The sequence below is a fragment of the Gadus chalcogrammus genome, chromosome 14, assembly GCF_026213295.1.
Source record: "Gadus chalcogrammus isolate NIFS_2021 chromosome 14, NIFS_Gcha_1.0, whole genome shotgun sequence".
Taxonomy (NCBI): Eukaryota; Metazoa; Chordata; class Actinopteri; order Gadiformes; family Gadidae; genus Gadus; species Gadus chalcogrammus.
In genome coordinates this window covers 2,778,517-2,806,383 of record NC_079425.1, presented here as the reverse complement: position 1 = coordinate 2,806,383, position 27,867 = coordinate 2,778,517, and the positions used below count along the sequence as shown (strand labels likewise).

General features: G+C 50.7%; 1 protein-coding gene across 2 annotated transcripts in view; it reads right to left on the bottom strand.

Annotated features, from left to right (window-relative positions):
- Window positions 1-27,867, bottom strand: part of lrp4 (low density lipoprotein receptor-related protein 4) — an 80,311-nt gene that overhangs the window by 14,358 nt on the left and 38,086 nt on the right. For both annotated transcript variants that reach the window (XM_056607620.1, XM_056607621.1), the window contains exons 3-15: window positions 21,730-21,846; window positions 16,583-16,696; window positions 16,045-16,161; window positions 15,445-15,573; window positions 12,125-12,244; window positions 11,854-11,979; window positions 10,457-10,582; window positions 9,279-9,413; window positions 8,129-8,254; window positions 6,488-6,718; window positions 5,887-6,043; window positions 4,782-4,999; window positions 311-487 (exon numbers count right to left, since the gene is read on the bottom strand). In XM_056607620.1, coding sequence (XP_056463595.1) covers window positions 311-487; window positions 4,782-4,999; window positions 5,887-6,043; window positions 6,488-6,718; window positions 8,129-8,254; window positions 9,279-9,413; window positions 10,457-10,582; window positions 11,854-11,979; window positions 12,125-12,244; window positions 15,445-15,573; window positions 16,045-16,161; window positions 16,583-16,696; window positions 21,730-21,846 — 1,893 coding nt within the window. The remainder of the gene's footprint in view (window positions 1-310; window positions 488-4,781; window positions 5,000-5,886; window positions 6,044-6,487; window positions 6,719-8,128; window positions 8,255-9,278; window positions 9,414-10,456; window positions 10,583-11,853; window positions 11,980-12,124; window positions 12,245-15,444; window positions 15,574-16,044; window positions 16,162-16,582; window positions 16,697-21,729; window positions 21,847-27,867) is intronic.

The following is a 27,867-nucleotide window of genomic DNA, read 5'->3' as shown; positions in this document are numbered from 1 at the left end:
GCACACTCGTTTCCTCTCCTCTCACTCGGTTCCCCTTCTCTGTAATTCTCCTCTACTTCTCTCACTCACTCCTTTCCCTTCTCCTCCCTCCCCTTCTCTCTCCCCCCCACCTTAACTTCTCCCACCTCTCCTCTCCCCCCACTCACTCCGTCCTCAACTTTTCCCCTTCTCCTCCCCTCCCAAAATGTTCTTGTCTCTTCTTCATCCAAAAGGACCGTCTTTAACCCCAACCCTCATGCCTCAAGACCTAATCAACGCTCCTCTGGGTGAATCAGCAGTGGGCCTATTGTGTGCCAGACCGTCCCCCCACCTGCGGGCTGCCTCTGCGGGTGCAGCGTGTGGATGTCCATGGGGAAGTGCAGCTTGTTGCGGATGATCTCCTGGTTCTTGCCCGTGAACTTGTTGGCGCTGTTGATGCTCTTGGTGTGCCAGTCCGTCCAGTACAGGCTGTCCTCGAACACCGTGATGGCAAACGGGTGAGGGAGCCCTAGGGGGAAAAACAGAACCACAGACTGCATGAATGAACTGCATTCATACTGCGCTTCTCTAACCAGTGGCCTCTCAAAGCGCTTTACAATATCGCCTAACATTCACCCGTTCATGCACACATGCACACGTTCACACACCGACGGCGGCGTCAGCCACGCAGGGCGACAGCCAGCTCGTCGGGAGCAGTTAGGGTGAGGCGTCTCGCTCGGGGACACCCGGACACTCGGCTAGGAGGAGCCGGGGATCGAACCAGCGACCTTCTGGGGACCAGCCAACAACGCTCTGCCTCCAGAGCCACACGCCGCCCTAACAGCTCACTCTAGTCGACGTATGATGGGATGCACGTGACCCACGAGTGAGCCCGCACGACGGGAACCACATGGCGGAGGGGGGGGGAAACAAAGGCCACGTTTGGCAGGCCGTCGGCACGGAGAAGTGGATGGAAACGGATCCCGCCGCGATTTTGTACCGCACTCGATGGCGGTTTCAAAATCGCCAGGTCGGGCTGACGACTCACTTTCCTTACTGGGAGGCCGCAGGGCGGGCTGCTTTCCCTTAGCCCGCTTCCCATTGGCCCTGATGCTGGTTACGCTGCGGCCGGGCTTCCAAGGCCCGCCGTCGGAACATGCCCGGGATCAAAGCAAAACCCCGCCGTCTATTAGTGTCTCCAGGACGGGGACGGGGCTGGAGGGAGGACTCGGTCGTCATGGGGGAACATGTTCCCAGGGTGAATCGTTCCTATGCTCTCCTCCCCACGCCCCCCCCCCCCTCCCCCTCCTCTTCCCTCTCTTCTTCACATCGGAGTCGTCTGCAGCGAGCAGCGGGTTCTTTTATGGGGTTCTGTGCTTCAAAGAGCTGGTGGCAGTAAGGGGCTGTTTGAGAACCCAGGCCTGCTATTTTTAATGGCCCTGTTTTACAGCTTACTTTAATGTCAAGTGGTTAACGAGTGAAATTGGACAGGGACTAATAACAACAATAATAATAATGACTCATGAGGACCTGTGTTTATAAAATGTCTTATTTTCTCATTAGGTCCCTGAGCAGGGAGCTGAACTCCACCACAGCTGTGTCGCCTGAAACCACTTCGGTGCTTACCACCGCTGTGTCTACGTCAGCGTATTTCCCCCTGCCCCCCCCCCCCCCCCCACCCCCGACACCGCCAGGTGTGTGTGGGTAAGGCGACGCTCAATAGGTGGACCACCTTCTGATCCTATCCAGGCCGAGACGCACCGCTTAATGATCACACACATGGAAACACACCGATGTCGCACTCAGGCGCACACACACTCGGGCTAGCTTTTACGCGCACGCGCACGCGTGCGTGTGTGTCTGTGTGTCTGTGTGTCTGTGTGTGTGTGTGTGTGTGTGTGTGTGTGTGTGTGTGTGTGTGTGTGTGTCTGTGTATGTCTCCTCCTGCATTGTGCCAGGGGTCCTTTGCACTTGTTCCGGGACAGCTGAGGAGACAGCTGTAAGCCACCAGGGTGTGAACCACGGGTGGGGGGGGTGGGGGGGGTCACGATTCACCCTCGTCCTCTCTCTCTCACCTTCAAACATACCTCGGCCGCCCGCAAGCTATTTCAATACGTGCAGGAGGGTAGGCAGGCGAGTGGCAGCAGAGATTCAGGCTGTGTTTCAGCTATGTGCGCACACACACACACACACACACACACACACACACACACACACACACACACACACACACACACACACACACACACACACACACACACACACACTTGCTAATCGTTGAACTTAAGTGCACACACGCTTGCCAAATTTGAGACGCACGTGCACGCATAAACACACACACACACACACACACACACACACACACACACACACTTGCTAATCGTTGAACTTAAGTGCACACACGCTTGCCAAATTTGAGACGCACGTGCACGCATAAACACACACACACACACACACACACACACACACACACACACACACACACACACACACACACACACACACACACACACACACACACACCCACCCTATTTGTTCTATCCCTTGTGTGAGCAAACAGAGGCTTTGGTTGGAAGGACAAGGCCAATTACAGACTTTTATCCTCTAAGCACACATCATCAAGGAGGCCCAGCCCTCTAACCTCATCCCCCCCCCCCCCACCCACCCACCCACCACCTCAACACCACCTTCCTCTAATCAAACAGCCCCATCCCCCTCACCTCCCTGGTCCCCCCCCCCCCCCAGTCCTTCTTGGGGCCTTCTTCTAAAAGGGCTATCTCCCCCGGTGGCTCCCGTCTCTCTCTCCACGCTCTCCGTTCAAACAGAGGGGACACTAACGTTAGCTGACGAGAGGAGGAAGGAGAAATCAGTTCAATAACACAACGCGCAGAGATCGGCCGCGGTCGGCGTGGCTCAATCACCAGTCCCATTGTTCTTAATACTGCTGTGTGTCTTGGCTTCCGTCGGGGCCGTGCGTTGTGTGGGCCCCGCCGCGGTGCGGAGGGAGCCAGGCCCGTAAATGTCTGGCGCGATTATTATTCATATATTTACAGTTTTCTTTCTGCGATGTGGGAAGTGTGGCCCGGCTGGGGAACTTAATACTGTTGCTTTCCTGGCACTCGTCCTCATCGCAAAATCTCCCTGCTGCAATACGAGGCCTGAGAGGCAAGCCAGAGTGTGTGCGTGTGACTGTGTGTGTGTGTGACTATGTGTGTGTATATATTTGAGTGTGCGTATATTTCAGTGTGTGTGTGTTTATATTTGAGTGTGTGTGTGTGTGTGTGTGTGTGTGTGTGTGTGTGTGTGTGTGTGTGTGTGTGTGTGTGTGTGTGTGTGTGTGTTTCTGTGTTTGTATCTGTGTGTGTGTATATATTAGTGTGTTTATATTTGTGTAATTGCGTGTATATTTGTGCGAGTGTGTACAGAAGATGGGAATCACAACGAAACACATCACCTGCACATGCCAGATCCTGTTTTTGTGCACAAATGCACTCAACATGGAAACAACACTACGCCATGGGAATGAGCAACGTAAACAGACGCACTTGACTGAGAAGACATTTGACGTTTATTGGATTCACACACACACACACACACACACACACACACACACACACACACACACACACACACACACACACACACACACACACACACACACACACACACACACACACACACACACACACTAGAAATATGCCATAGATTAACTCCACATAGTATAATAACGTGCCCCACCATGGTAACACTTAACATAAGTACGAGTGCGTATTTAAACAGTGTATCAGTGTTTTAACAGTGCACGGACACACAGCGTTTCATCATTTACCCACCCACCCGTGTTGCTGAGCAGCACGTAGCGTTATGTATCAACACCAGCAGGCTTAATATTCAAACCAAAATCCACAAAAACTATTTAATATGATGCCTGCAAACACAGAACAGGCTGTTCTGTTTCTCCAGGTTTGCACCAGCCAACCAGCCAACCATCACACCACGCTCCTGCTGCATTTCCCCCCATCCCAACAGGACGAAAACACTATCACATGAGTATGGTGCAATGCCGTAATTCCGACGCCTCATTGTTCCGACGTCTCAATGGTCCGAAGTATTTCCCATTAGATCGACATGCCACTATGACGACGGTTCAATGTTACGAAAACGGAACCCATTGTTCCGAAGGGCCGTTTGTCCGATAAGTCAAACAAGAGGCGCATTAGGCCGACGGTTCAATATGCTGAATAGGTCTACATATAAAGAGTTTAATGTCTCTCTCTCTCTCACACTAAGCACCAAAATACAACCTAGGCCTACATATCACGTTCACGATGAATATTGGAGAGCAAAGTGGAGAGAGAGAGAGAGAGAGAGGGAGAGAGAGAAAGAGAGAAAGAGAGAGAAAGAGAGAAAGAGAGAAAGAGAGAGAGAGAGAGAGAAAGAGAGAAAGAGAGAGAGAGAGAGAGAGAGAGCGAAAGAGAGAAAGAGAGAGAGAGAGAGAGAGAGAGAGAGAGAGAGAGAGAGAGAGAGAGAGAGAGAGAGAGAGAGAGAGAGAGAGAGAGAGAGATATACAACTCTTCATATAAGGCCTATTCGGCATATTGAACCGTCGGCCTAATGCGCCTCTTCTTTGACTTCGGACAAACGGCCCTTCGGACCAATGGGTTCCGTTTTCGTGACATTGAACCGTCGGCATAGTGGCATGTCGATTTAATGGGGGAAATACTTCGGACCATTGAGACGACGGAACAATGAGTCGTCGGAATTACGGGCAGGCCCCGTGAGTATGAGGTTGTACAAAAGCTGTGTGTGTGCCTGACGCTCACCCTGGCTGATGACGGCCTTGCGGTTGCGCCCGTCCAGGTCGGCTCTCTCGATGACGTGGTGCTTGGCGTCCACCCAGTACATGCGGTGGCCGGCGTAGTCGATGGTCAGCCCGTTGGGCCAGAAGAGGTGGGTGTCGGCGATGATGCGCCGGTTGGAGCCGTCCATGTTGGAGTACTCGATGCGCGGGGTGGTGCCCCAGTCTGTCCAGTAGATCTTACTGGAGACGACACACGCGCACACAGACGCACAGACACACACACACACAGACGCAGACGCACGCACAGACACATCATGGACATACACACACAAACACACCCACACAAACACAAACAGAGATAAACAGTGAGGGCTAGCTAACAAGACGAAGCCACTTGTTTTGTATACGATGATAGAAGGACCTCTTCGACACAAACAACTGGCTCAATGTGTGTGTGTGTGTGTGTGTGTGTGTGTGTGTGTGTGTGTGTGTGTGTGTGTGTGTGTGTGTGTGTGTGTGTGTGTGTGTGTGTGTGTGTGTGTGTGTGTGTGTCAGTCCTTTGTTGCAGCTAGTTCCAAACCACCTTCAATACGCTGCATCGTTCTGATGTTTTTTCAGGTAGTTTTTAATATATTTTCAATTAGCTTATGTAGATGAGCTACCTAATAAGCCGAGCGAGTGTTCTCGCTTCTAAATTTCTCCAGGGCATCATTTAAGAATCTTTCTCCTGCCACCGCAGCGCGCGAGGACTGAGTGGAAAACATAGTTAGCCACCTCGGCTGTTAGGAAACACGTGTTCAGGGCAGATGCTCGCCTTTAGGCGAGACTCTGGCAGCAACACTTGAATCCCTCACTGCCCGTGTGCCACATTACAACTGGGACAACCCTACAGGGGATATATCTTTGAGTTTATGTTCCTTTGAAAACCATCTGCCGCGGATCAAATTCATTAAGTCCTGTGGTGTGAGAGCTGCCCAAGTGTGGATGTGCGCGAATGTGAGGGTGCGCGCGTGTACGCCAGTATTTGTGCGTCCAATGTGTGCGCGCAAGTGTGTGTGTGTGTGCGTGAGTTTGTTTGTGTGAGTGTGCGTGCAAGTGTGCACCCGAGTGTGTGTGTGTGCGCGTACCCCTCGATGGGGTGCAGGGCGATGGCGCGGGGCTTCTCCATGCTCTTCCAGAGGAGGACCTTGCGGTGCGTCCCGTCCAGGTTGGCCACCTCGATGCGGGACGTCCCGGAGTCGGTCCAGTACAGCTTGTCGTGGATCCAGTCGATGGCCAGCCCCCCTGGGAGCGGGACGGGGAGAGAGGAGAGGAGGGGAGGGGAGAGGGGAGGAGAGAAGGAAAAGGAGAGGAGAAGAGAGGAGAGGAGAGAAGAGAAGAGAAGAGAGAAGAGAAGAGAGGAGAAGAGAAGAGAGGAGAGGAGAGAAGAGAGGAGGAGAACAGAGGACAGGAGAGGAGAAGAGAGGAGAGAATGAAGAGGAGAGGAGAAGAGAATAGAGGAGAGGAGACGAGAGAAGAGGAGGAGATTTTTAATATAAAATTTAATTTAAAATAAAAGGTAATTTAATTTAAAATACAATTTATTTGCAAATAAAATGTAATTTAATTGAAAATACAATTTTACTTAATTGAAAATAATGTTTAATTGAATTGACAATAAAATGAACTTGAATCATTAAAATGTAACTGAATGGACCACGCCTCGCTCCTCCGGCAGCACGGACCCACCTGGGCTCTCCAGGCCGGTGGACACCACCTCCTCCACGTTGGAGCCGTTGAGGTTGGCCTTCATGATGCGGTCCAGCGTGACGTCCGACCAGAACACCAGCTCGTGGCTGTGGTGGAAGTCCAGCGCGATGGCGTTCTCCAGGTTGTTGAGCAGCAGCGTGTACTCAGAGCGGTGAGGCAGCACCTGGCGGATGTCGATGCGGTTGGCGAAGAGCAGGACCGGCTCCGGACCTGGAGGGGGGGGGGAGGGGGAGGGAGAGGGAAAAGGTGGAGGGGGGAGGATGGAGAGGAGGGGTGAGGAGGGAAGAGGAGGGGGCGAGGAGGGAGAGGAGGGGAGGGGGAGGAGTCACAAATTACATTTACATTAAGGCAATTTAGCAGAGGCTTTTATGCAAAGCGACTTACAATAAGTACATTTTTCAGAAGAAAGAGAAACACCAATATGTCTCCGTCGGTACAGTAAGGACGTTCATAGAACCAAGGGGCAAGCATTAACAACCGCTAGGTGTTAACAACCACCCATTCCCTGTCTACAACAAAGATAGCTAGGATAAGATGCAACACGATGCTTAGTTCTATTCTTAAGTGCCAGGACGTACAACATACAATAAGTGTATAAGAGGGGGGGGGGGGGGGGGGGGGGTATGGGGGAGGCTATGCAGAGTCCATGTGAACTCTGAACAAGTGAGTCTTGAGTCTTTTGCGGACTCAAGACTCAAGATAGTGGAGGATGCGGGAGAAGGGTTGAGTTGGGGGAAAGGAGAGAAGCAAAAAGTTGAGCAGGGAGAGAGAGAGAGAGAGAGAGAAGAATTATGACAGAGAGGAAACGAGAGTGCAGAAGGACAGGTGGAAGGAGGCAGAGCGGGAAACGGGTACAGGGAGAAAATAAGTAACCCATAAAAAAGGCGAGCAATAAAGTAAAAGGAGTCGGGTGATGACGAAAAGTGTGAAGGGTTTGGTCGCTGGTAATCACAGCCACCATAACTCTGGGCCAAGGAGGCCGGTGTTGGACGCTGGTGGTTCCCCAGGGCTGCCCTCACCCCGGTCCAGCCATCAAGACCCAGATTGATGGGGCTGACCCCTGCGGCCCTGCAGTCTGGTGTTACCGCACAATCTAAACACACACCAGACCCTCGACCCTGCTGTTCTCCTCCTCCTCCTCCTCCTCCTCCACCTCTCCCTCCTCCTCCACCTCTTCCACCTCTCCCTCCTCCTCCTCCTCCTCCCTCCTCCTCCCTCTCCTCCCTCCTCCCCCTCCTCCTCCCTCCTCCACCCTCTCCTCCCTCCTCCTCCTCCCCCTCCTCCTCCACCCTCTCCTCCCTCCTCTTCCCTCCCCCTCCTCATCCACCCCCTCCTCCGCCTCCCTCCCCTCCCCCTCCTCCTCCTCCCCCTCCTCCTCCCCCCCTGCCTCGTGAGCCGCAGCAGGGCGCATGGATTCGGTTACCGCATGACGAGGACAAAACGTGCACACTGAAGCAACACTGAAGCGCCTGTGTTCTTCATTTCATCTTATGTAACGGGCGGGACGAAGCCCTTTATAGTCTGCCGCGCTTTTTCCATCTTCCCTCTCATCTTAGCTTCGTTGTTCCACTCTGCAGAGTTAGCGTAGCGCTTAGCGGTAGCGGTTAGCAGCACTCTTACCCAGGGCCTTGCAGCTCCGCTTGTCTGGCCGTAGCTCGTAGCCCTGCACACACCAGCACTGGAACCCCCCCTCAGTGTTGGTGCAGCCCTGACTGCAGTAGCCCTCCTCTGCACACTCGTCCACATCTGGAAGGAGAGGAAAAAAAATGTCAAAATGGGGGCTGGGGGGGAAGGAACTGAAGGTTGAAGGTGTGGGAGAGCGCTGTCAGGGGGCTGTCAAGACGTGCGTCTTTGCGAGTCCGGCTTAAACAATGATCTCCTGAGGGATTTTCTTTTTTTTTTTGTAAGATCCTCGTAAAAACGAGAACAGGAACATGGTGAGTCATCTAATCCCCGGCCAATCAAAGTCATTTGAAGGACTGGGAGGGAGACCGGGAAGCACAGGCGTGTCATTGTGCGACCGGCCGGCCCTGTGTGATGCATTACAGTGTGACTCAAAGATCTTCAAAAGTACAAGCCCCGATCATCTGGGGACCCAGTGACTGGCCACCGCAGAGGGAGGTGAATATTAATAGCGTCGCTTTACCCTGCATGATAGCATTTTGTGTGGTCCCGGGACATTAGAAAAACACTGCCGATACAGAACACACACAGACACACACACACACACACACACACACACACACACACACACACACACACACACACACACACACACACACACACACACACACACACACACACACACACACACACACATGCATAGACACCAACACACAAACACCATCACACACAAGCACAGACACCAACAAAGCTTTTTGTGTGGTCCCGGGACATTAGAAAAGCACTGCTGATACAAAACGCACAGACACAGAAGAACACAGACACCCACACATAAGGACACACACACGAAAAAGAACACACACACACACACAAGAATGAACACACAGACACATACACAAACACACAAGATCACACATACAAACAGAAGAACACAAACACACACAAACAGAAGAACACACACCCACACAAACACACACCCACAAGAACACACACATTCCAACACACACACACACACACAAGAACACAGATCACCACAGACGCACACACATAAGAACACCCACACACAAGAACACACACACACACACACACACACACACACACACACACACACACACACACACACACACACAGGAACTGAGTGTCTCACCCTGGCAGGCCTTGCCGTCCTCCATGAGCCTGTAGCCGGTGTGACAGGTGCACTGGACCAGCCCGCGGGCCATCTGACACTTCTGCGAGCAGCCTCCGTTGTTCTGATTGCAGTCGCCCTCGCTGGACCGCGGGCCTGAGGGCGTTACGGGGCCAGAGTTAGGGGACGGGCAGCGGGGGCACAGGCTGCAACAAGGGGGCTCCACGGGTCATGTCGTACGGATGTTGCACATATTACATACGGTACACACACACACACACACACACACTCACACACACACACACACACACACCAACTGGACACGCGTCTCCCAACTGAAACAAGAGAACACACTTGTGTGTGTTCTTGTGTGTGTATTTGTGTATTGTGTTTGTGTCTGTGTCAAGTGGGCTCGACGGGTAATGTAGTAAAGATGTTGCACATGTTACATATGTGTGTGCACACACATACACACAACCACACGTGTGTACACACGCACACACACACACCCACGTGTGTCCACACACGCACGCACGCACGCACGCACGCACGCACGCACGCACGCACGCACGCACGCACGCACGCACACGCACACACACACACACACACACTCCAACCGGACACGTGTCTCCCAACTGAAACATGCAAAACTAAATACAGAAACTGAGGATGACAGATGTACATGATTGGTTTTACCAATCGATTCCTCTTCAAGGGCCAAATCCATTAGGTAAAAGAAATGAGATCACTTCTCCGTCCCTTTATTATATTAGAGTAAATGTAGTATTTCCTAAGAGAGAGCGTATTGGCTTTCCTTCACTTACCTCAAACATATTGACTCTTCACACTGATTCATGAGGCTGCTTCATATCGACTCTAGGAAAGTCTTTTTTTCTCTGCGTTCGGATGCGTGTGTGCGTGTGTGTGATTTGTATGTGTGTGTGATGTGTGTGTGTGTGTGATGGGTGTGTGTGAGCGTGATGTGCGTGTGTGGGTGTGTGTGTGCGTGAGCGTGATGCGCGGGTGTGTGTGTGTGGGAGTGATGTGTGTGTGTGTGTGTATGAGCGTGATTCATGTGTGTGTTGCGCGCGTGTTGCTCGAGTGATGCAACATGAGTAATGCGTGTGCGCCATGTGCGTGTGATGTGCGTGTGTGTTTGTGCGCGTGTGTGTGTGTGCGTGCACGTCTGGTGTACTCACGGCAGTCCTGCTGCGGGTGCTCGTCTGTCCCGTCCCCACAGTCGTTGACCTCGTTGCAGACCTTCCTCTGGCCGATGCAGCGGCCGTTCCCGCACAGGAACTGGTCTGGGGCGCAGGGCGGGCTGTCTGTCATCACACACACACACACACACAGCAATCAGTACACGGTACAGTGATGTAGACTGGGAATGGGTTGACCTAACCAATCAGTACACGGTACAGTGATCTAGACTGGGAATGGGTTGACCTAACCAATCAGTACACTGTACAGTGATCTAGACTGGGAATGGGTTAACCTAACCAATCAGTACACTGTACAGTGATCTAGACTGGGAATGGGTTGACCTAACCAATCAGTACACTGTACAGTGATGTAGACTGGGAATGGGTTGACCTAACCAATCAGTACACTGTACAGTGATGTAGACTGGGAATGGGTTGACCTAACCAATCAGTACACTGTACAGTGATCTAGACTGGGAATGGGTTGACCTAACCAATCAGTACACTGTACAGTGATGTAGACTGGGAATGGGTTAACCTAACTAATCAGTACACTGTACAGTGATGTAGACTGGGAATGGGTTGACCTAACCAATCAGTAGTGTACAATGTCGTACACAGGGAGTGGGTTAACCTAACCAATCAGTACAGTGTACAATGATGTAGACTGGGAATGGGTTAACCTAACCAATCAGTACATTGTACAAGTTGTAGACTGGGAATGGGTTAACCTAACAAATCAGTAGTGTATAATGATGTAGACTGACAATGGGTTAACCTAACCAATCAGTACAGTGTACATTGTTGTACACACTAATGGGTTAACCTAACCAACCAGTAGTGTACAATGTCGTACACGGGGAATGGGTTAACCTAACCAATGAGTACAGTGTACACTGTTGTAGACTGACAATGGGTTAACCTAACCAATCAGTACAGTGTACACTGTTGTACACGGGGAATGGGTTAACCTAGCGATTGTTAGTGCTTGGCACTTGTTTCTATGAACATCCTTACTGCACTGACAGCGATATATTAACCCTCTTTCTCCTGCCAAATGTACTCATTGTAAGTGGCTTTGGATAAAAGCGTCTTCAAAATGTAAATGTTAATAAATGTTAATAAATGTAAACGATAATACGCTAAATCACAACCAATATCCTGACATAGAAAGAAGAGTAGATCGATCTGTGCATATTCAGAGTCCTGATTGAGAGCGCGGTCTGTCCAGTGTTGGACAGGGCGACCGTCTGCGTGGTTGTCAAGGTTACAGCTCAGGGAGAAGGGAGCAGGAGGGGGGGGGGGGTGTTGTTGTATTTTTAGCGGTCAGTAGTGGGTGGCAGACGGACGGACAGCGCGGTGGACAGGAAGAGGGGGGGGGGGGTTGGTCTTACCAGTCTTCTCACAGCCGTCCTCGTCGGTGCCATCTGAGCAGTCGTCCTCGCCATCGCATCGCCATGACAACCGCACACAGCGGCCGGTGCCGCAGCGGAACTGATCCGCCGTGCACATGGACGTGGCTGCGAGGGGAGGGGGGGGGGGGGGCGTAGAAACGTAAACAGGCATGCACGTGGTCGCTAGGTACAGATACACACACGCATCGTACATCATGTGTGCGTGCAGAACTCTGTGGGAAGGCAAGGGCCGCCGTGATTGGCCACTCACTGCAGTTCTTCTCGTCCGATTGGTCGTCGCAGTCGAACTCCCCGTCGCACCGCCAGCCGGCGTTGATACACATACCGCTGCTGCACATGAACTCCACCGACCGGCAGGGCTGGTGGGACGCTGCGCACGCACACACACACACACACACACACACACACACACACACACACACACACACACACACACACACACACAAACAGACACAAACAGACAGTTTAATAACACTTCTCACTTTCACTTTTCCAAACATCACATTTCTGAATATAATAACAATAACATTAGCATGGACTACTAAGTGAGGAGGAGAGGGAGTAGGAGAGGGAGGAGGGAGGAGACGAGGAGGGCAGTGGGGAGGGAGGTGATGAGGAGGGAGTTACGAGGGAGGGATGGGGGATGAGAGAGGGGGGGGGGGGGGGGGGGGGAGTAAATTCTCAACAAGCCGGTGTGTGAAGTCTTATCATCCGGGCTGAGACGCCAGGGGAGCGCAGAGAGGGAGATAACTAGAGCGGGCCTGACGGATGATCAAAACACCAGGTGGCTCTCTCTCGCCGCCTCTCAGGCGGGCACACACGCACGCAGACACCCACCAGCAGCCACCCACACACACACACACACACACACACACACAGGGGAGAGGGTGGGAGAAAGAGATAGAAAAATACAGAAAGAGAGAGAGAGAGAGCAAGAGAGATGGAACAATATTTTTTTTTTTTCATAAAGCCCATACAAATTGGCTTTGGACAACATGGGAACACAGACGCCCACACACACACACACACACACACGCAGACAGAACAAGTGGACACCCAGGAGGCCTTCTCTCTATCTAAGCAACACACACACACACACACACACACACACACAGACTCTGGGCTCTTTCATCTGCTCAGCAGCCAAAACCAGCAGATCCGCTCGCAGGCGGTAACGAGGCGTGCAAGTGTGAGTTTTTGTCAGACTTCTTGCACATGAGGGTGCAAGAGAGAGAGAGAGAGAGAGAGAGAGAGAGAGAGAGAGAGAGAGAGAGAAAGAGAAAGAGAAAGAGAAAGAGAAAGAGAAAGAGAGAGAGAGAGAGAGAGAGAGAGAGAGAGAGAGAGAGAGAGAGAGAGAAAGAGAGAGAGAGAGAGAGAGAGAGAGAGAGAGAGAGAGAGAGAGAGAGAGAGAGAAAGAGAGAGAGAGAGAGAGAGAGAGAGAGAGAGAGAGACAGATGGAGAAAGAGAGACAGAGTCAGAAAGCGAGAGGCAGAGACAGAGAGAGATAGACTGACAGAAACCGAGAGAGAGACAGAGACAGAGGCCGAGAGAGAGAGAAAGAGAAGGAGCAAAATAGACAGTTGCAGAGAGAGAGGAGGCAGAGAAAGAGAGTGAGAGAGACGAAAGACAGAGAGAGATAGACAGACAGAAACCGAGAGAGAGACGGAGGCAGAGACCAAAAGAGAGGGAGAGACGGAGACAGACAGAGAGCACGGGTGTGAGTGGCTCTTCAAACAAAGCGCCCTTCATATGACCAGCGAGCACAGGGTCCACGCCAAGGAATCCGGTCTGAGGATGGCATGTCTTATGCATTTCTGGAATGTCTCTCTCTCTCTCCTTCCCCTTCCCTCTCGGTGTCCCTCTCCCTCTTTTTGTTCCTCCTCCAGCCTCCGCCAAGGTCTTTGATTCTAATTTAACAACACCTCCCCTGTCCCCGCACACACACACACACACACACACACACACACACACACAGAAAATCCAAACAAAAATAAGCTTAATATTTCACCAGCCAAGCAGCAATTAAGGCAGCTGTCGGCAGAAGGGGGTAGGTGAGGGGGGGGGGGGTCAAATGGCCAAACATGACCTCATCGACGCTCAAACAGCCACGCGGGACCTTGAGCCGTCACTCAACGCACAGAGGAGGAGGAAAAGTTCAAGACGTCCCAACGAGAGCAAAGCTCCAGTCCCCCTCCTCAAAAAAAGAGAGTGCATGTTAACGCTGGTGTCCGTGCATGTGTGTGCGTGCGTGCGTGCGTGCGTGTGTGTATGTGTGTGTGTGTATGAGGGATGGTGAGGGTGTGAATGTCAGAGGGATGGATCCTACATGCGCCCACATGTGTGTTATATGTATTCACTCATTAGCATCCCTCGCACCACCCAAATGATAGGGTTGACATGCTAGCGCCCAGTTAGCTTGTGTTCACTTGAGGCGAGAGTTAGAGCGGGAGAGGGAGAGAGTGAGAGAGAGAGAGAGAGAGAGAGAGAGAGAGAGAGAGAGAGAGAGAGAGAGAGAGAGAGAGAGAGAGAGAGAGAGAGAGAGAGAGAGAGAGAGACAGAGAGACAGAGAGACAGAGAGACAGAGAGAGACACAGAGAGACGGAGAGACAGAGGCAGAGACAGAGAAAGTGAGACAGCGGGAGTGAGTAAGAGAGAGAGAGCGAGAAGGGACCCACACACCCACCCCACCCACAACCAGCACAAAACAGGCTGTGGAGCGCAACGGGACTGGGAACCACGGGTCACTGTGGGGGAAAACCAGTTTAATAATTAACCGTTTTTAATGGCTGAAGGGGAGGAGGAGCTCTGGAGCTCTATCGCTTCTCCATTACCCTTCAGATCTTTACAATCAGCTTCAGTAGTTACCTATCTGGAGACCCTACAGTCCTTTGTTTTCCAGACGTGATAAGGATGGCTCTGCGTAAACCGCCGTGATCTGACGCCTCTTGGAGCAACGCAGGAAACCGGCAGACCAGACCAGTTGTACTGGATTCTGCTCTTAGTCTGTTATGTGAATGCTTTCTCATTATGTGATTATGTCTGTCAGTCTGTGTGTGTAAGCATGTGCATGTGTTTGTGTCTGTGTGTACACATACTTGTGTGTGTGCATACTTGTGTGTTTGTCTGTACAGGTGTGTGTGTGTGTGTGTGTGTGTGTGTGTGTGTGTGTGTGTGTGTCTATCAGACTGTACACCTTTGTGTGTGCATGCATCTATGTGTATACACGCGTCTGTGTGTATACACGTGTTTTTGTGTATATGCGTTTATACATAGGTGTGTGTGTGTGTGTGTGTCTTCACAGGTAGGTGTGTGTGTGTGTGTCTTCACAGGTAGGTGTGTGTGTGTCGGTACACTCTTGTGTGTGAGCTGAGTCTGTCTTCACAGGTGTGTGTGTGTGTGTGTGTGTGTGTGTGTGTGTGTGTGTGTGTGTGTGTGTGTGTGTGTGTGTGTGTGTGTGTGTGTGTGTGTGTGTGTGTGTGTGTGTGTGTGTGTGTGTGTGTAAAGGTGTGTGTGCGTCTTCACAGGTGTGTGTGTGTGTGTGTGTGTGTGTGTGTGTGTGTGTGTCCTCACAGCAGTCGGACTCATCAGACCAGTCCCCACAGTCGTCGTCTCCGTCACAGTGGTAGATGTCCAGGATGCAGCGGCCGTACGCACACTGGAACTCCTCCACGCTGCAGGTGGCCGTCATCACCTCCGAGGCTGCTCGCGCACACACGCACACACACACACACACACACACACACACACACACACACACACACACACACACACACACACACACACACACACACACACACACACACACACACACACACACACACACACAACAAAAGTGGATGAGTTTTAAAGCTCTAACGAGAGAACACGCCCACGCAAGGTGCTTTAATCAGCCCTTAGATCACAGGGTTTTTTACAAGGTTATTTAAGGGGCATTACGTAACATCTGTGCAACGCAACAGCACACACACACACACAGAGACACACACACACAGAGAGACAGAGGCAGAGAGAGACGGAGGCAGAGAGAGAGAGAGAAAGTCACACACACACACACACACACACACACACACACACACACACACACACACACACACACACACACACACACACACACACACACACACACACACACACACACACACACACACACACACACACAGGATGACTCACGGCAGTTCTCCTCGTCCGAGCCGTCCTTGCAGTCCGTGTCTCCGTCGCAGTACCAGTGCTCCGCGATGCAGCTTCCATCCGTGCAGCGGAACTCCTTGTCCGAACACTTACGCATGTCTGCAGAACACACGCACACGCGTAAACACACCGCACGCACGCGGCACTCTCACACGCCCCGTCTATGTGCGCGTCTTTCTGTTCGGTATTTGTGTGTGTTTCTTTCTGTTCAGTGTGTGTCATTCTGTTCAGTGTGTGTCTGCGTCATTCTGTTCAGTGTGTTCAGTCTGTTTGTCTCTCTGTTCAGTGTGTGTGTGTCTTTCTGTCTTTCTGTTCCGTGTGTGTGTTCCTCTGTTGAGCATGTGTCTGTCTTTCTGTTCAGTGTGTGTCTGTTTTTATGTCTTTCTGCTCAGTGTCTTTCTGCTCAGTGTCCGTCTGTCTGTCGGTGCCCCAGTGTAGGTATCCTGAAGTCCCGTGGGATTTAAAAGGGTCTACTAATGGAGGAAACAGTGTCTGTATCAGTGAGTGCATGTTTACCCACCACACTGCTCATCGCTGTTGTCACCACAGTCATTATCTCCATCGCAGTGCCAGAGGCTGCGAATACAGTAGCCGTTCTGACAGTGGAACTCGTCCTCCTCACACTCCCTGGGAGCTGGAGAGGGGGAGAGGGAGAGGGAGAGGGAGACAGAGACAGAGAGAGAGAACATCAGGGTAAATTAAATAGCACAAGATCAACCGAGTACAAGCATGTAACAAAGCCACAAGGGACTCTGACATCTTACCCCCGGCTTCTTCCTCACCTGCAGGGTTATTTTCCCCTCCATAATAGGATGGCTCAGTGTGTGTGTGTGTGTGTGTGTGTGTGTGTGTGTGTGTGTGTGTGTGTGTGTGTGTGTGTGTGTGTGTGTGTGTGTGTTGTTCTAGGCATGACCCAGGTTTCGAGTTTCATTGTTGTGTACCGCATCCTTTTGATGACAAAAACAATAAGGCGTTTAGGTGACATCACTGTTGTCTTGGTTACCTGGCTCCCCTGTATCTTGTGCCAGAGTGGAGGGCCAAAAGCGCTCGCCTACAAATTACAATGGAGTGCACACTGACCTGGCCTTTAGTCTCACCCCTCTGCCATTCAGTCAGTAGCATCAATGCTATTCATTGGCATTCGGGCATTAGCATGAATGCTAGGCATTAGCATAGCGTTCACTTTGCCTTCTTTTACGACTTCAACAAAGAGTCCAGCTAAAGAGAATACAATTTAAAATGAATTTCCAAAACAATACCTAGTTACCGCGTTACCAGGACGATCAATAGTTCCTCGTGTGTGCCCGGAGGCAGGGAAGCGCTTTAACATCGCAGCCCTGTGATGGATGATCCACGCAGAGAGATGATCCATCATTCACTCTCTGGATGTAACACCATTACAGAGCTTGGGGGCAACACACAAGCTGCTGCTTCAGGTACTTTCCAGCATGTGGAATCCCTCGCGCGATACAGAACCTCCGCGAGGCCCCAATGCTGCGGCTGCATTTGCATAGGAGCCCATATTGTCGATGCATAGGTATCAAAGCTGCCACCGTGACAACATAAACCTAATCTCCTGATGGAGCTTGCATGCACTATTTTTGACACACGAGGCAAAAACCGAGCGCACATGTGTTAGGGCACCGAACCGTATAAACCGCACATTGACATGTGAGGTACCAAAACGATAAATACATACATAGTAATGTCTGGATTATGGCGGGTGTTTCACGAAGATGCATATAATGCTCAAAGCGCTTATCTGAAATCACAGCTTGCATGGGAAGACATTTGCATTTTATTTTTCTTTAAAACACATTTTCACAATGAAAACATGACGAATGTGATCCCTCCAGCGACGTAATGCACTTTTTGTCAGAAACAATGAATCAAACGCAGAGGGCATTAATTGATTCTCGCCTGGCCGCCTAACAGCCAGGTAAACATGGGGGGGGGGGGGGTCAGCCCACCCCTCGAGACGCTCATCACTCACACGCAAGCCCCCAGGTCAGAGGGCAAAGGCCACCCCAAGTCATTACCGGGGCACACATCGTGTGTGTGTGTGAGGGGTTTGGGTTGTGTTCGGCTTGCAGGGTGAATTATTATCGTCTTTCTCTCTCCCTGCTCAATGTGTCTGAAACCTCAACAATTCTTAACATCGTGCTTCCGAAGACAACCCCCCCCCCCGCCCCCCCCCTGTATGTTTATCCGATTTTTTGACAACCGCCGAATGTTGTGTGGAGCGTGAAGCTTACCCTCTCTCCCCCCCCGAACGCTTTAATAAATAATCAAACATCCCAGCGTGGAGCAGGAGAAAAATGGTGTGGTTCTGAGAATAGACAGACCTCAGTGAAAGAACGCAACGAAAGAGTGAAGCGAGACAAAGAGAGAAATAGCATGAAATAATAAGTAGTGTGGGGAGGGGTGGGGAGGGGTGGGGACTGGGATTTTGCTGGGCATGGAGATGAAAAATTCATTGCGGGCTCCGAGCAGACGGACCCCCCGTAAGGGAGGGATTCGATGAGTCTGCTTTCTGGTATGTGGGTCAGCGGAGACTGCAGAGAAATCAGAGCAGAGTGATGGACAGAGAACTGAGGGGGGAGAGAGAGGGAGGGGGGAGAGGGGAGAGAGGGAGAGAGGGGGAGAAGGGGAGAGAGAGAGAGAGAGAGATGAGAGTGAGAGAGAGAGAGAGAGAGAGGAGAGAGAGAGAGAGAGAGAGGAGAGAGAGAGAGAGAGAGAGAGAGAGAGAGAGAGAGAGAGAGAGAGAGAACTGAGGGGAGAGAGGGAAAGGGAGAGAGAGAGACAGAGAAAGAACTGAGGAGAGAGGGAAAGAGAGAAAGAAAGATAGAAGGAAAGAGGGAGAAAAAAAGAGAGGGAAAGAGAGAAAGACAGAGAGGGAGAAAAAGACAGACAGACAGAGAGACTGAAGAATGAAAGAGTGAGAAAGCCGAATGTTTTGAAAGAAAGCCTTACCATAGTGGGTTTGATCAGAACATAATATCCATACAATGTTTAACAGGCTATGAACGCTACTCAAAGGCATCAGCAGTCTTAGCAGTTCGGTGTGTGCAGTTGGCTACTGATATTCTCATGAGAAATTAGTTTTCAATTTCAGCTAATCTGCGCCCAACACTGCGCACACAGCAAATCGTAAAACAGGCCCAATGTTTCACTTTTTTACAAGTCTCATTAAGACTCATACACATAATAAATTAGCGGTTATTTACTAATTCATGACGTTAGCTTCACAAGGCTATTGAAAGAAGTCAGCAATTCATGTATTCTAAAGAAATCTGCTCACTGGTGCTAAGAGTCTTTCACTGTCGACAAATAACGTAAGATTGAACGGCTACCATCCTCCACATCAGAGGATATTTCAGGATATTGCAGAGAATTTGTGGATTTGACGGCTCTAATATCCCGGGACACCACTTAGGTGCATGTCAGTAATAATACAGAGGGGGAAATGTCCATTCAAATATGGTACTCTAACATGAATGTTTAATGTTTTCCAATGTCAATATACACACAATATAAAGATGGTGGTGTTCTCTGCTAGGTCCTAGTGCACTAGTGCTATAGGGTGTGTTCTCTCCTAGGTCCTAGTGCACTAGTGCTATATGGTGTTCTCTGCTAGGTCCTAGTGCACTAGTGCTATAGGGTGTGTTCTCTGCTAGGTCCTAGTGCACTAGTGCTATAGGGTCTGTTCTCTCCTAGGTCCTAGTGCACTAGTCCTTTATGGTGTTCTCTGCTAGGTCCTAGTGCACTAGTGCTATAGGGTGTGTTCTCTCCTAGGTCCTAGTGCACTAGTCCTTTATGGTGTTCTCTGCTAGGTCCTAGTGCACTAGTGCTATAGGGTGTGTTCTCTCCTAGGTCCTAGTGCACTAGTCCTTTATGGTGTTCTCTGCTAGGTCCTAGTGCACTAGTGCTATATGGTGTTCTCTCCTAGGTCCTAGTGCACTAGTGCTATATGGTGTTCTCTGCTAGGTCCTAGTGCACTAGTGCTATAGGGTGTGTTCTCTGCTAGGTCCTAGTGCACTAGTGCTATAGGGTGTGTTCTCTCCTAGGTCCTAGTGCACTAGTGCTATAGGGTGTGTTCTCTCCTAGGTCCTAGTGCACTAGTGCTATAGGGTGTGTTCTCTGCTAGGTCCTAGTGCACTAGTGCTATAGGGTGTGTTCTCTCCTAGGTCCTAGTGCACTAGTCCTTTATGGTGTTCTCTGCTAGGTCCTAGTGCACTAGGGCTCTATGGTGTTCTCTCCTAGGTCATAGTGCACTAGTGCTATATGGTGTTCTCTGCTAGGTCCTAGTGCACTAGTGCTATATGGTGTTCTCTGCTAGGTCCTAGTGCACTAGGGCTCTATGGTGTTCTCTGCTAGGTCCTAGTGCACTAGTGCTATAGGGTGTGTTCTCTCCTAGGTCCTATTGCACTAGTCCTTTATGGTGTTCTCTGCTAGGTCCTAGTGCACTAGTGCTCTATGGTGTTCTCTGCTAGGTCCTAGTGCACTAGTGCTTTGTGGTGTGTTTTCTCCTAGATCTTAGTGAACCAGTGGTACATGCTGTGTCTTTTTCTGGGTCCTAGTTCCCATCTGAGGTTAAATGGTGCGATCTGCTAGGTTTCTAGTTCACATCTACTGCTATGGTGTGTTCTCTGTCGGTCAAATCAAATCATCAGAAAAAAAAGGAGAAATTAAAAAAAACAATCACTGTTTGGGGTCTTTATTAAAACACGTCGAGGGCTTAAGCTCCGATATCAAAGGTCGAGGAGTAATTCGATTAAAGGGCCATATCCGCTCTCACAACGTAACGGATACGACCAGGCTGGGAGACCCGCACTCACATGACTGGGAAGGCGAGAACACTCTGAGCAGTCATGCTGGATAAACTCTGAGGCTGTCCAAGGACATCCAGTTTCCATAGTCTGAGCACAACTCAGAAGCAACCGTGTCCTATCCGACATACACTCCGTCATGAACACACACACACATCTGACATACACACACACACACACACACACACAGCTGCAGGAAGACGAGTCATTCGCCTCCAAGTGGTAATGCATAGCCATTAGATATATAAATAAAAGTGTGTATTTATACACCCTGGGCTTCACTCTAAGCCCAGCAGCTGCGCTCCATTTCAGGTTCCACGCACACACACACACACACACACACACACACGGCCTCTACAAGGCTACAAGAGAAGGTAGTTAAGCAGAGGTCAGGGGTGAACACCTAGCGACGGTTACCATGGCAGCGCTGACCCTTCGCCGCAGAGGGGTCGCGTGTTTGTGCTCGGCACGGACGCCCGCGGATCCGTTTCCGTCTCACGCAAAGCAAACACACGCCTGGCTTCCTGTAACATTTGTCTACGCGCAAAAAACAAAACAAACATGGCTGGCCGCCCCCCCCCCCACCCAACCACAACGTCAGCCATGTAGCAAGGGGTGTGTGTGTGTGTGTGTCTGTGTCTGTGTCTGTGTGTGTGTGTGTGCGTGCTTGCATATATACGCGTGTATGTGCACGTGCGTGCGTGTGTTTTTGTGTGCGAGTGTGTCCATGTGAGAGTCTGTGTCAGCTAGCATGGCTCGGAGGCTTTGTGTGCACTAGGGTTGGCCGGTGTGCGTTTGTGCGTTGATGCGTGGAGGACTGCGTCCAGGCGGTACTTACGACAGTCCTGCTCGTCCGAGTCGTCTTCGCAGTCGTTGTCGCCGTCGCACGCCCAGGAGCGCCGGATACACTTGCCGTTGTCGCAGTGGAAGTCCAGCGGGGAACACGTGGGAAGCACTGGGAACAAACGACAAGAAGAACGGGTGGTGAGAAACGATCCAGGGCAGAAAGAGAGAGAGAGAGCGAGAAGAAACGAGGGAGGAATGAGGTCTGCAGTCATTGTGTTTATTCATATAAAAACACTTTATAGGACAGTTTAAACACCACGTTTTACTGCGTAGGAGAAGTTAAATAAGCCATGGAGGTGGCAGCACACAATCCTTTAATCCCTCTTCTTTGAAAATCACACAGAAAATAATTATTTCACTCAACCGACACTTGGATCCGTCATGGAAAATGTCTTGTGAGAGTAAAACACTGGATTCTTGTTATAGCAAGGCTGTGCATTTGATTTAATTTAGCTGAGTGAGAGAGCACACATTGAACAGAAACCCACACACTGAACAGAAACCCACACACTGAACAGAAACACACACTGAAACACACACACACACACACATTAGTAGCTTATCTGAATAGGTCATAGGTCAAAAGGCACACAAGACGATTCAAAGCCACTACAGTGCAGTGAGTACAACAACAATCCATGAGAATGGCTTTCATTTCCCACCACAGACTCGACCACTTCCCTCTGACCACAACAACAGCAGCAGCAGCAGCAGCAGCAGCAGCAGCAGCTACAGCAGCAGCAGCTAACTGCCCCCTCAGCGGACCTCTCCATAGGGCCCCGTCTGCCCTAACCCCACATCCTCTGTCCAGCCCACAGCCGACAGCACCAGGCCTGGATGACTGCCCCCCTTTGTCGTCCACAGACAGCACTCATTTAATTACCGGCCGCCAAAAGAAGAGAGATGAGGGGAGAAGAGAGAGAGAGAGAGAGAGAGAGAGAGAGAGAGAGAGAGAGAGAGAGAGAGAGAGAGAGAGAGAGAGAAAGAGCAAAGGCGGGGATGAACACATGGAACCCATTGCAGTGGAAGCCACATATTTACAAACACACACATCCATCCCTCAATATGGAATCTGAGATTAAATATTGAAAGCGCAACGTAGGCATTATGAAAATGTGATTTGATTATGTGACTCATGGAGTTTACCAGCAAGACTCGAGAGTCTTGTGTGCGTGTGTGTGTCTCTGTGTGTGTGTGTGTGTGTGTGTGTGTGTGTGTGTGTGTGTGTGTGTGTGTGTGTGTGTGTGTGTGTGTGTGTGTAATTATCGGTGTGTCTGTCCGTCTGTCTGTCTGTCCTTATGTATTTGTGTGTTTCTGTCCGTGTGTGTGTGTCTGTCTGTCTCCGTGTGTGTGTGTGTGTGTGTGTGTCTGTCTCCGTGTGTGTGTGTGTGTGTGTGTGTGTGTGTGTGTCTGTCTCCGTGTGTGTGTGTGTGTGTGTGTGTGTCTGTCTCTGTCTCTGTCTCTGTGTGTGTGTGTGTGTGTGCGTGTCTGTCTCTGTGTGTGTGTGTGTGTGTGTGTGTGTGTGTGTGTGTGTGTGTGTGTGTGTGTGTGTGTGTGTGTGTGTGTGTGTGTGTGTGTGTGTGTGTGTGTGTCTGTCTGTCTCCATGTGTGTGTGTGTGTGTGTGTGTGTCTGTCTCTGTGTGTGTGTGTGTCTGTCTGTCTCCGTGTGTGTGTGTGTGTGTGTGTGTGTGTGTCTGTCTGTCTCCGTGTGTGTGTGTGTGTGTGTGTATGTGTGTGTGTGTGTGTCTGTCTCCGTGTGTGTGTGTATCAGCAGCCCAACCCACCAAGGTGACTGAAGCCCCACTGACCCATTTACGTCTGGAAACCGAAATTAAATTATTGAGCAACGGCAAGACAGACAGCAGACAGAAACAGACACTCAACGGCTCTCGGGTTTCATCCTTCCCCTCACCGTCCACTCACCCCTCGGTGAACCCTCTCTCCGAGCGTCCGACCCGAACGTTGAAGCTCTCCGACACTCAGACAGAGCGGAGGTACGAAGAGACGGGTTTGTGTCAGGGACTAAAGCTGCGGCGATAAACTGAACATGAGCCATGAGATCACCGCGGCACGCAGACAGATCTATTATTCACATGTTTCGGGTGAACTACCGTTTTATACGACGCCAGCCCGGCGCTGGTAAACATCAGTGGTTTGCGATCACGTTTGACGTTGCACGTTTCAATGGAGCGCTTATGCGGGCCTTGATGTGAATATATGTCAAACGTATGGAATGCTGCTTTGAAACACTGAAGATGAGTTTGTTCTCATCTCTTCCTCTCGATCACAAACAAACTCAGGGTTGACCCTGTGGAGTGGACATTTGTATCGAACAGTAGATAACGTGCAAATATGCAAACAACCAATGTTTGCACAACGCTTGCAAACAAACAATGTTTGCGCACAAAAAGGTCTCGGACACCCACACGAACACACAAAACCACAAACACACACACATATATTACATACTTGCAAATATGTATTCCTAATAGATTTCATCCATTGTACACTACAAAAATGATATATTTCAAAACTGACAGTGACACATCTTTTCCTTTAATCTCTTGGACGGAGAAGTTCCCCAAACGTCCCAGATTACAGAGCAACAGCCAGGTCTTCCCAGGGCGAGAACCGACCCACGCCCAGCTGTTCCCAGCGCTCCTACCACCACAAAGTCCCACTGGCATACCAGCGGCAGTTCCCACAGGCGTCAGTCCTATCTGATCCCTCTCCTCTCCACAAACACGCACATACCGACCTCGGTAATTGAGTCCGGTTCACATTGGATCACATCGTACGGGTGTGTCTATGTCTCCGTTTTTTGTTACTTTATGCGTGATTTTTTTTATTACGTGTCCCCAAAAAAAAAATGCGTCAAGCCTTCCTTTGAGGAGCCTTGGCGACGCCTTAAGTATGTACTTAGTATGCGTCTCAGGAGGTAGAGCGGGTTGGACGGAGGGTTGCTAGTTCGATCCCCGCCTCCTCCCAGCCGGGGGATCAGCCAGGAGTAGTGTCGAGGTGTCCCCGAGCGAGACCCCCTCACCCACGACTGCTCCCGACGAGCCGGCTGTCGCCCTGCGTGGCCGACACCGCCGACGGTGTGTGAATGTGAGCATGAACGGGTGAACGTGAGGCAGTATTCTAAAGCCCTTTGAGTGGCCACTGGGTAGAAAAGCGCAGTATAAACGCCTTCCGTTTAGTCCATTTAACAGCGTCGCTGACTCGAGTCTGAGTGTTGCGGTGTCCGATACGTCCAACGCCTCCGCACCGCTGCTCCATAACAGCGCACAAAGACGGCCGGGCGCTGGACGGACAGATGGACGGAGAGATGGCGAGGATGATGAGCGGCAGAGGGGGGTAGACTCTGTGGCTTGGTCTGATGGAGGAGATAGGATAGGAACAGATGTGGTCCCATGAGTAGCGGCGGTCGCCGCTACTCATAGGTAGCGGCGGTCGCCGGGTCTGATGGGAATATCTTATCTGATGGGCTAATAAGAGGCTAGCCTTCTGCTTCCCAAGCCCGGCGGTGACTCAGCTGCGGCTGGGACGTATTCTCTCACCCTGAGCATGAGTTCTGAGCCCCGATTTGATCACACCGGTGTAGGAAGGGAGAAAAACTCGACCAAGCAGTGCTTTGGCATGGGGACAAACACACACACACAAAAGATAATAAGTCTTGCCACTGTATGTGAGTGTGAGAAAGGATCGAGACAGGCCTTGTCCTGGAGCAAAACATTTCCCACACAAACACACCCCCACACACCTGAAGACGAATTTATTCCGTCCATGCTGTGTGAATAAACACAAGAATTGGCAAATTCAAGGAAACGTCTCCATCAGGGGAAGGAACGCAGTGGTCAAAGGATGGATGGGAGGCATGTTTACACACACACACACACACACACACACACACACACACACACACACACACACACACACACACACACACACACACACACACACACACACACACACACACACACACACACACTCTTTTCCCTGTGTTGATTCGGGGCCCCTCCATCAGCCCCTTAACTAGCCTCTCCCTGACCCAACAAGTGTCCTTGAGTCATTTATTGAGCCGAGTCTTGTAAATATTTAGCAGAAGAAAGGGCGAACAAGAGGAGAACATCAATATGGAGGAGTGTGTAGAGATAGACAGAGACATAGATAAAGGACCAAAATAAAGAAATAAAGAGAAAGATAGCGAGAGCGAGAGTGAGAGAGAGGTGAGGAGGATTATGCTAATGCCTTTGAAGACAAACAACACAAAGGAGCCAGGCACAAAGCACGCCAGGAGAAGGACGGAGAGACATACAGAGAGACAGAGGCGCATTAGAGAGAGAGAGAGAGAGAGACACAGAGACACAGAGAGACATAGACAGAGAGAGAGAGAGAGAGAGAGACAGAGACAGAGAGATATTGGGTGAAAGAGAGACAGCGATCACCTCATGTTCGTCTTTGGAGTTCGGGAGGTTTAAATCTCCTCCAGACTCACGCTGGTCAGCTAAACCCCGGCCATCTCTCTGATTGGGCGGCGCTGCTGACACCAGAAGATCCAAAGGAAAATAAGTGGGGGGGGGGGGATACTTTCTCACTTTTTTGTGGCGACTGTCATGTGGTGTTACTAATCTCTCTCTCGGTGTGTGTGTGTGTGTGTGTGTGTGTGTGTGTGTGTGTGTGTGTGTGTGTGTGTGTGTGTGTGTGTGTGTGTGTGTGTGTGTGTGTGTGTGTGTGTGTGTGTGTGTGTGTGTGTAAAGTTTGGGTAAATAAGGTATGGATAGGGTGGGTCTGCTTCTTAAGTGCCCACACATCACAGTAGGGGGCTGGGTGGGGGGAGACTGAGATCTCTCAAGAAAAGCAAACCTCACGACATATTTCTTCAGCCCCGGGGATCTAGATATTATAACCCCAGCCCCCTCTCTCTCCCCCCGACTGCCCTACAACTGCCACTTCTACACCCCCCAACTTCAATCCACAAAAACACCCCCCAACACACTTCAGTCAGCCCCAAAGTGTTTACTGTTTCACAGCCTCAGCTTTACATCTCAGCGGGGGGGGGGGGGGGGGGGGGGGGGGGGGGGGAGTGTGTGTGTCAGAGTGTGTGTCAGTGTGAGTGTGTGTGTATCTGTCAGAGTATGTCATTGTGTGTCAGTGTGTCTATGTCTAAAGCGTTGGTGTTGCTGATTTTTAAATGAGCCCCAGAAATAAGTAGAGGGACAGCGAGTTTTGCAGGCAGGAGAAGGAAAGAAGAAGGCAGTAAACAGCCCAGAAATACCATCAAATATTGAACTGTTCTGCCTGCCCAGGCCGCCAGGGCCTCGAGCCTGCCTGTGATTCCCTGGTCTGTTTCTATTTACTAGCAGCGGTCTACTCGGCTGTGGTTGGTGAATGAACATGGCCATACATTAAATATGGATGGAGCCGACATAAAGCAGGCTACAATATGCTTTATTTGCTCGGATTCGGCCTCACAGCTGCCAAGCAGTTTGTGATTTACGCGTTTGTGTTGTACAGTTTGTGTTGTATGCGTTTTGTGTTTTACGCGTTTGATAGACCAAGACCAATAATCGAATGTTCCTCTCTTCAACTTCTTCAAGCAGCTGTTACCCGGCCGGCTAATGCATGCTGCTTTTATCTCCGCGGTTCCTGTCACGGAGTCAATGGTAGCAGAGCATAGGGTGGTTGAAGACGATGTTGATTCTCGATTCAAGATATTTCTCCTTGAATTCCAAGATGCGGAAAATAAACATAACCGTGCTTTTAAAGCCTTCAAGGAAGAATGGGCTTTTTTGCCGTCATCGATCCCCGTCCCCCCTTACGCATACATCCCTTTTTACTCCTCCATCAGAACCCCTGTCCTGCTGGGAAGCGCTTAAGAAAAACCTCCCTGTAAGTTGAGGGTCCTCTGTCGTTCCTATCGGAACCAGCTGCAGCGGGTGAATGGATCATTACGGAATTCAATAGCTTTCAAAATCAATGCTTAACTGACTGACTACTGATAAGGTTTGAGCGCGAGTGTTTTTGTTTTTCAGAATCTATGCGCATACGTCATACGTATGCGCATAGATTCTGAAAAACAAAAACACTCGCGTGCGCGCATGCATGCGTGCGTGTGTGTACGTGTATG